Here is a 9,780-nt window from a genome sequence, read left to right on the forward strand (position 1 = left end):
CTTCACCCTCTCAATCAACACCCTCCCATATAATTTACCAGGAATACTCAACAAACTTATACCTCTGTAATTTGAGCACTCACTCTTATCCCCTTTGCCTTTGTACAATGGCACTATGCACGCATTCCGCCAATCCTCAGGCACCTCACCATGAGTCATACATACATTAAATAACCTTACCAACCACTCAACAATGCAGTCACCCCCTTTTTTAATAAATTCCACTGCAATACCATCCAAACCTGCTGCCTTTACGGCTTTCATCTTCATATATATATATATATATATATATATATATATATATATATATATATATATATATATATATATATATATATATATATATATATATATATATATATATATATATATATGTAAGGAAATTGTCACTTCCTCATCGATGTTTGTAAGCGATACCCTAATATCATATTTGCAGGTAACCGAATTTGAATGACATTTGACATGATCCTAAAGAGTCCGGTTAATGTGGAGGTCATGATACTCAAGTGTTATACTGTCGTGCCCAGGGTCGTCAGTTGGTGTCCAGGGTTTCAAAGACTTTGTCAATGGTCGTACCGTAGTGCTAGAGGGATTATCGTGTTACATGTGTCGAGAGAAGACGACCTCTTTGTGTGTTGACCCAGGAACTTCTACTTTAGCAATAGACGCCCTCCATCTTGCTACAGAGCAGTTGGTGTCTTATCCTTAAGGGGATAAACGCCACTGGTATCATTCTCATATATTCATTTGAAAAAACTTGTGATGTTTAATGCTGTTTGATTCTTGCCTTGCATGATGCTGAGACATCTATGGTATTCCAGTCATCCGTGGGTAGGTGGAGTGCAAGTGTTTGGTTTGCAGTGTGGGAGGAGGCTAGTAGTCACCTAGTGGACGAAGCTGAACTAGAGTAATTCATTAGCTCCCACATCTTCAGTGGTACATCTTGAGCTAATGGATGGTCAGAGAATCTGTCACGCATTCCAGTGGAGCAACTTGAACCTAAGAAAAGTCAGAGGTGCTAGACATTCCAGTGGAGCAACTTGAACCTAAGAAAAGTCAGAGGTGCTAGACATTCCAGTGGAGCAACTTGAACTTAAGGAAAGTCAGAGGTGCTAGACATTCCAGTGAGGGAGGCTGAACTTGGAGATAGTCTCAGGAGCTCCTATTCCTTCCATAATTCCAGGTTGAAGTTGGGGATGCACTTGGAGGAGCACTGTAACATGGGATTGAAAGCCGTGACCACCTGGAAAGGCCACCGCTGGATGGTCCTGATCTCTGGAAAATTGTCACACAAGACCCTCGCCATAGACACCTGATGAATCTCCCTCAGTTGGTCTGGAAGGTAGGGAGAGGAGGAGTCACTGTAAAGGGAGTCTTATCTGGCACCCAGATGATACAGTTAAAGGAAAAAGGAGGGTATAAAGGACAGTTTAAGCGCTTTTGATGGCAGCGCAAAGTGGTTCTCTGACAACTGAATATTGTCTCACAAGCACACATACACGCTGAAATATATCTATGAAGTGAAGTGAAGTAGGTGTCTGTACCCCTTCCTTACCTGTAGTGAAGGCTCCCGGGCTGTCCTTGTACTCGAACCAGAAGCGGTCGCCTATCTTGCCCCTGAGGAACTGGTCAGCGATGATACAAGACAAGGTCGGGCCCAACAGGGCCCCAGGCAATGGCTTTTCTGCCAGACCTCCAGCGAACAGGTCTATATCATTCACGTTTCTGAAGCAGAGAGGAAAATGAAGAAAACATTATCTAATTACTCAAGATGTCAGGCATTTAAACAGAAATTAATGACAGTTGTTTCTTGTTATTAGTTATGATATCATTAGAGCTTCCATCAGTCTTGGTTTTCCCTGTCTTACACAGATCCTCACCCATAATTGTCAACAGGCATCTCTGTAGTTACATGACAAGAAGTTCCATACAATACTTTGCAGAAGTTTGTGTGTAGTCTTTCTTCTTCCTGTACAATACACTACACAGGAAAAATATTCCTCTGACACATTCATTCATTACAAAAGTATATCCTCCATAGAACATAGATAGCCTTGAGCCCCATAAGGTTCTTTTTAGTTATTATTGTTGGCCATCCGACGATCCTATAGCCTTACCCTAACGTTCTTGGATATATTATGTTCCCACAGTCTTACCCAAGCATTGTTCGGAATCCCCTGTTTATACAGCTTTACCTATCGTTGTTAGGTATCGTCTGTTACAATAGCCTTACCCTAACATTATTGGGTATCCACTGTTCCTATAGCCTTACCCTAACATTATTAGGTATCCTCTCTTCCCATTGCCTTACCCTAACATTATTAGGTATCCTCTCTTCCCATAGCCTTACCCTAACATTATTAGGTATCCTCTCTTCCCATAGCCTTACCCTAACATTATTAGGTATCCTCTCTTCCCATAGCCTTACCCTAACATTATTAGGTATCCTCTCTTCCCATAGCCTTACCCTAACATTATTAGGTATCCTCTCTTCCCATAGCCTTACCCTAACATTATTAGGTATCCTCTCTTCCCATAGCCTTACCCTAACATTATTAGGTATCCTCTCTTCCCATAGCCTTACCCTAACATTATTAGGTATCCTCTCTTCCCATAGCCTTACCCTAACATTATTAGGTATCCTCTCTTCCCATAGCCTTACCCTAACATTATTAGGTATCCTCTCTTCCCATAGCCTTACCCTAACATTATTAGGTATCCTCTCTTCCCATAGCCTTACCCTAACATTATTAGGTATCCTCTCTTCCCATAGCCTTACCCTAACATTATTAGGTATCCTCTCTTCCCATAGCCTTACCCTAACATTATTAGGTATCCTCTCTTCCTTATCTAACATTATCATTGTCTTTTCCCATTGCGAGGTATCGTTCTTCTCACAGTCTTACCCGAACATTGTTAGGAACATTCTGTTTCTATAGTCCCTAACATGCTAGATATCCGCTGTCCTTTTAGGCTATCCTGACTAGGTTAGGTATTCTTTTTTGCTATAGCCTTACCCAAACCTTGTTACCTATACTCTGTCCTTATAGCTTTGTTGCAACATTTTTAGGTATCCTTTGACCCTATAGCCTTACCTTAACATTGTTAGGTATCCTTTGATCCTATAGCCTTACTGCAGAATTGCTAGGTGTCCTTTGATCCTATAGCCTTACTGCAGAATTGCTAGGTGTCCTTTGATCCTATAGCCTTACCCTAACATTGTTAGGCATTCTTTGGCCTCATCTCCTTACCCTGATACTATCAGGTGAAAGCCAAACCATGATGTTTGCCTAGATGAATACAAAATATGCCAAATTAAGATAAATCACAATTACTCTGTAAAAGTGATTTTAACGTACCTAACAAACCATTGATAAGTACGTAATTACCTAACTTCTTTTTTGTTCACGGAATCCAACGTCAGCGCAGTTTTTGTAAATACTGAAATGAATAGATTTGTTACAGATATCATACTGCAGAGTAGTAGCAAAGATACAGACTTCATGAGATGAAATGTACAACTCCAAGAGAAAAGGAAAGCGTGTATTGGGTTCCAAGAATTGACGAAGGGAGAACGCAGAGGAAAAAGTCTGACCTGTATATCCTCTTGAAGACTTGGAGAACTTGCGGGTCTGTAAACTCGGATAGTTGGCTGAAACTGGTGACCTTTGGGAATCCACAGGCCCTCCTGACGGCAACGTAGCCAGGGATGCCGTGGTCACGGCCTCGCTGGATGTTTATCGCCACAAGGTCCAACCCGAACTGTTTCTCCTCCCGGAAGAGCCTGCCAGACACCTGTGGTTCCAAGTAGGTTAAGGTTCACTGCTTGATGATCTGTGTCCAGTCACCGCAAAGGAATGGTTTTAAGATGGAGTTTGGTCTGAAGCCCTGGGTCAGTCGTCTATGCTTCGAACACGACCATAACACCCTCTAACATGTAGATACAACCCTTGAGCACGACGTAACGACCCTTGAGTGCGACGGTACGACACTTGAACAGGCATAACGATTTAGCAAGAAGGTGCTATCCTTCTGCATGATAACAAGCCATTATAAGCTCTTACTCAAGAGGCAATACGGTCTTGTTCAAGAGGCTAAGTGATAACTCAAGAAGCGCTACATATAGTGTCAGTCAGTGGTACATTGATCTCAATAATGATGAAAAGGATGGGAAACTAACCCACTGGATTCCACATCTGAGGAACTGAGGCAGATGATCATAAGTGAGATGGTTCAGGCGGAAAGATCTGCGCATTGTGAGAAAATGAAACTGCAGCGAAGAGTAGGAGAGCTCTGAAAACATATCAGAGAGAGAGAGAGAGAGAGAGAGAGAGAGAGAGAGAGAGAGAGAGAGAGGTGGACCTACCTCGCGTGTGAAGATGTTGTCAACCTTGGGGGCGCTCTGCATCATGCCCAGCAAGAGCCTGGTTGCACCTCCCTCCATGTATAAGGGGAACGGGTTGAAGAAGGCGGCACTCAGCTCCCTAGCATTCGTTGTCCCGTTAGTATTGATCCTCCACAAGTTAGTCTGGCTCAGGACAAACAATGAACATCTATCATTAAAGTAGTATACGTATTCATCTATCTATCTATCTATCTATCTATCTATCTATCTATCTATCTATGTATTTAGAGAAATTCCTCGAGACCTTCCTCCTTGTCGTACATAACGATGATCAAACTTTGCCAGAAAACTACTTCCCACTCAATGTAAAGAAAGGCAAGTGGAATCCTTTGACGCCTAAACATACACAAACACCCATATATATATATATATATATATATATATATATATATATATATATATATATATATATATATTTTTTTTTTTTTTTTTGCTTTGTCGCTGTCTCCCGCGTTTGCGAGGTAGCGCAAGGAAACAGACGAAAGAAATGGCCCAACCCCCCCCCCCCCATACACATGTATATACATACGTCCACACACGCAAATATACATACCTACACAGCTTTCCATGGTTTACCCCAGACGCTTCACATGCCTTGATTCAATCCACTGACAGCACGTCAACCCCGGTATACCACATCGCTCCAATTCACTCCGTTCCTTGCCCTCCCTTCACCCTCCTGCATGTTCAGGCCCCGATCACACAAAATCTTTTTCACTCCATCTTTCCACCTCCAATTTGGTCTCCCTCTTCTCCTCGTTCCCTCCACCTCCGACACATATATCCTCTTGGTCAATCTTTCCTCACTCATTCTCTCCATGTGCCCAAACCATTTCAAAACACCCTCTTCTGCTCTCTCAACCACGCTCTTTTTATTTCCACACATCTCTCTTACCCTTACGTTACTTACTCGATCAAACCACCTCACACCACACATTGTCCTCAAACATCTCATTTCCAGCACATCCATCCTCCTGCGCATAACTCTATCCATAGCTCACGCCTCGCAACCATACAACATTGTTGGAACCACTATTCCTTCAGACATACCCATTTTTGATTTCCGAGATAATGTTCTCGACTTCCACACATTCTTCAAGGCTCCCAGAATTTTCGCCCCCTCCCCCACCCTATGATCCACTTCCGCTTCCATGGTTCCATCCGCTGCCAGATCCACTCCCAGATATCTAAAACACTTCACTTCCTCCAGTTTTTCTCCATTCAAACTCACCTCCCAATTGACTTGACCCTCAACCCTACTGTACCTAATAACCTTGCTCTTATTCACATTTACTCTTAACTTTCTTCTTTCACACACTTTACCAAACTCAGTTACCAGCTTCTGCAGTTTCTCACATGAATCAGCCACCAGCGCTGTATCATCAGCGAACAACAACTGACTCACTTCCCAAACTCTCTCATCCCCAACAGACTTCATACTTGCCCCTCTTTCCAAAACTCTTGCATTCACCTCCCTAACAACCCCATCCATAAACAAATTAAACAACCATGGAGACATCACACACCCCTGCCGCAAACCTACATTCACTGAGAACCAATCACTTTCCTCTCTTCCTACACGTACACATGCCTTACATCCTCGATAAAAACTTTTCACTGCTTCTAACAACTTGCCTCCTTGTAGTGAAAGCTTTGCGGAAGATGAAAGCCGGCAAGGCAGCGGGTTTGGATGGTATTGCATTGGAATTTATTAAAAAAGGGGGTGACTGTATTGTTGACTGGTTGGTAAGGTTATTTAATGTATGTATGACTCATGGTGAGGTGCCTGAGGATTGGCGGAATGCGTGCATAGTGCCATTGTACAAAGGCAAAGGGGATAAGAGTGAGTGCTCAAATTACAGAGGTATAAGTTTGTTGCGTATTCCTGGTAAATTATATGGGAGGGTATTGATTGAGAGGGTGAAGACATGTACAGAGCATCAGATTGGGGAAGAGCAGTGTGGTTTCAGAAGTGGTAGAGGATGTGTGGATCAGGTGTTTGCTTTGAAGAATGTATGTGAGAAATACTTAGAAAAGCAAATGGATTTGTATGTAACATTTATGGATCTGGAGAAGGCATATGATAGAGTTGATAGAGATGCTCTGTGGAAGGTATTAAGAATATATGGGTTGGGAGAATATATATATATATATATATATATATATATATATATATATATATATATATATATATATATATATATATATATATATATATATATATATATATATATATATATATATATATATATATATATATATATATATATATGTATATATATATAAAAGGCGACTAAAGCGGACGAGTGCGGGGGATAGAAACCCTCCCCTCCTTGTATTTTAACTTTCTAAAAGGGGAAACAGAAGGAGTCACGCGGGGAGTGCTCATCCTCCTCGAAGGCTCAGATTGGGGTGTCTAAATGTGTGTCGATGTAAATAAGATGAGAAAAAAGGAGAGATAGGTAGTATGTTTGAGGAAAGGAACCTGGATGTTTTGGCTCTGAGTGAAACGAAGCTCAAGGGTAAAGGAGAGGAGTGGTTTGGGAATGTCTTGGGAGTAAAGTCAGGGGTTAGTGAGAGGACAAGAGCAAGGGAAAGAGTAGCACTACTCCTGAAACAGGAGTAGCGGGAGTATGTGATAGAGTGTAAAAAAGTAAACTCTAGATTGATATGGGTAAAATTGAATGTTGATGGAGAGAGATGGGTGATTATTGGTGCATATGCACCTGGGCATGAGAAGAAAGATCATGAGAGGCAAGTGTTTTGGGAGCAGCTGAATGAGTGTGTTAGTGGTTTTGATGCACGAGACCAGGTTATAGTGATGGGTGATTTGAATGCAAAGGTGAGTAATGTGGCAGTTGAGGGAATAATTGGTATACATGAGGTGTTCAGTGTTGTAAATGGAAATGGTGAAGAGCTTGTAGATTTATGTGATGAAAAAGGACTGGTGATTGAAAATACCTGGATTAAAAGAGAGATATACATAAGTATACATATGTAAGTAGGAGAGATGGCCAGAGAGCGTTATTGGATTGCAAGTTAATTGACAGGCGCGCGAAAGACAGACTTTTGGATGTTAATGTGCTGAGAGGTGCAACAGGAGGGATATCTGATCATTATCTTGTGGAGGCGAAGGTGAAGATTTCTAGAGGTTTTCAGAAAAGAGGAGAGAATATTGGGGTGAAGAAAGTGGTGAGAGTAAGTGAGCTTGTGAAGGAGACTTGTGTGAGGAAGTACCAGGAGAGACTGAGTACAGAATAGAAAAAGTTGAGAACAAAGGAGGTAAGGGGAGTGGGGGAGGAATGGGATGTATTTAGGGAAACAGTGATGGCTTGCGCAAAATATGTTTGTGGCATGAGAAGCGGGGGAGGTGGGCAGATTAGAAAGGGTAGTGAGTGGTGGGATGAAGAAGTAAGATTATTAGTGAAAGAGAAGAGAGAGGCATTTGGATAATTTTTGCAGGGAATAATGCAAATGAGTGGGATATGTATAAAAGAAAGAGGCAGCAGGTCAAGAGAAAGGTGCAAAAGGTGAAAAGAGGGCAAATAAGATTTTAGGTGAGAGAGTATCTTATAATTTTAGGGAGAATAAAAAGATGTTCTGGAAGGAGGTAAATAAAGTGCGTAAGACAAGGGAACAAATGGGAACTTCAGTGAAAAGTGCTAATGGGGAGGTGATAACAAGTAGTGGTGATATGAGAAGGAGATGGAGTGAGTATTTTGAAGGTTTGTTGAATGTGTTTGATGATAGAGTGGCAGATATTGGGTGTTTTGGTCGAGATGGTGTGCAAAGTGAGAGGGTTAGGGAAAATGATTTGGTAAACAGAGAAGAGGTAGTAAAAGCTTTGCGGAAGATGAAAGCCGGCAAGGCAGCAGGTTTGGATGGTATTGCAGTGGAATTTATTAAAAAAGAGGGTGATTGTATTGTTGACTGGTTGGTAAGGTTATTTAATGTATGTATGATTCATGGTGAGGTGCCTGAGGATTGACGGAATGCTTGCATAGTGCCATTGTACAAAGGCAAAGGGGACAAAGGTGAGTGCTCAAAATACAGAGGTATAAGTTTGTTGAGTATTCCTGGTAAATTATATGGGAGGGCATTCATTGAGAGGGTGAAGGCATGTACAAAGCATTAGATTGGGGAAGAGCAGTGTGGTTTCAGTAGAGGTAGAGGATGTGTGGGTCAGGTGTTTGCTTTGAAGAATGTATGTGAGAAATAATTAGAAAAGCAAATGGATTTGTATGTAGCATTTATGGATCTAGAGTTGATAGAGATGCTCTGTGGAAGGTATTAAGAATATATGGTGCGGGAGGCAAGTTGTTAGAAGAAGTGAAAAGCTTTTATCGAGGATGTAAGGCATGCGTACGTGTAGGAAGAGAGGAAAGTTATTGGTTCTCAGTAAATGTAGGTTTGCGGTAGGGGTGTGTGATGTCTCCATGTTTGTTGAATTTGCTTATGGATGGGGTTATTAGGGAGGTGAATGCAAGAGTTTTGGAAAGAGGGGCGAGTATGCAGTCTGTTGTGGATGAGGGAGCTTGGGAAGTGAGTCAGCTGTTGTTCGCTGATGATACAGCGCTGGTGGCTGATTCATGTGAGAAACTGCAGAAGCTCGTGACTGAGTTTGGTAAAGTGTGTGAAAGAAGAAAGTTAAGAGTAAATGTGAATAAGATCAAGGTTATTAGGTAGAGTCGGGTTGAGGGTCAAGTCAATTGGGAGGTATGTTTGAATGGAGAAAAACTGGAGGAAGTAAAGTGTTTTAGATATCTGGAAGTGGGATTGGCAGCGGATGGAACCATGGAAGTGGAAGTGAATCATAGGGTGGGGGAGGGGGAGAAAATTCTGGGAGCCTTGAAGAATATTTGGAAGTCGAGAACATTATCTCGGAAAGCAAAAATGGGTATGTTTGAAGGAATAGTGATTCCAACAATGTTGTATGGTTGCGAGGCGTGGGCTATGGATAGAGTTGTGCGCAGGAGGGTGGATGTGCTGGAAATGAGATGTTTGAGGACAATATGTGCTGTGAGGTGGTTTGATCTAGTAAGAAACGTAAGGATGAGAGAGATGTGTGGAAATAAAAAGAGTGTGGTTGAGAGAGCAGAAGAGGGTGTTTTGAAATGGTTTGGTCACATGGAGAGAATGAGTGAGGAAAGATTGACCAAGAGGATATATGTGTCAGAAATAGAGGGAAGGAGGAGAAGTGTAAGATTAAATTGGAGGTGGAAAGATGGAGTGAAAAAGATTTTGAGTGATCGGAGACTGAACATGCAGGAGGGTGAAAGGCGTGCAAGGAATAGAGTGAATTGGAACGAGGTGGTATACCGGGGTAGACGTGTTGTCAGTGGATTGTACCAGGGCATGCGAAGCGTCTGGAAAAC

General features: G+C 41.9%; 1 protein-coding gene across 1 annotated transcript in view; it reads right to left on the reverse strand.

Moving 5' to 3' along the window:
• Nucleotides 1–412: 412 nt before the first annotated feature.
• The window catches only part of LOC139760183 (chorion peroxidase-like), a 197,163-nt gene continuing 187,795 nt past the window's right edge, over nucleotides 413–9,780 (reverse strand). Inside the window, exons 8-11 of the mRNA XM_071683119.1 lie at nucleotides 4,367–4,528; nucleotides 3,596–3,795; nucleotides 1,556–1,725; nucleotides 413–1,335 (exon numbers count right to left, since the gene is read on the reverse strand). Of these exons, the coding sequence (XP_071539220.1) occupies nucleotides 1,163–1,335; nucleotides 1,556–1,725; nucleotides 3,596–3,795; nucleotides 4,367–4,528 (705 nt within the window). The 3' untranslated portion in view covers nucleotides 413–1,162. The remainder of the gene's footprint in view (nucleotides 1,336–1,555; nucleotides 1,726–3,595; nucleotides 3,796–4,366; nucleotides 4,529–9,780) is intronic.

Source organism: Panulirus ornatus, chromosome 35 (assembly GCF_036320965.1).
Source record: "Panulirus ornatus isolate Po-2019 chromosome 35, ASM3632096v1, whole genome shotgun sequence".
NCBI classification, from domain to species: Eukaryota; Metazoa; Arthropoda; class Malacostraca; order Decapoda; family Palinuridae; genus Panulirus; species Panulirus ornatus.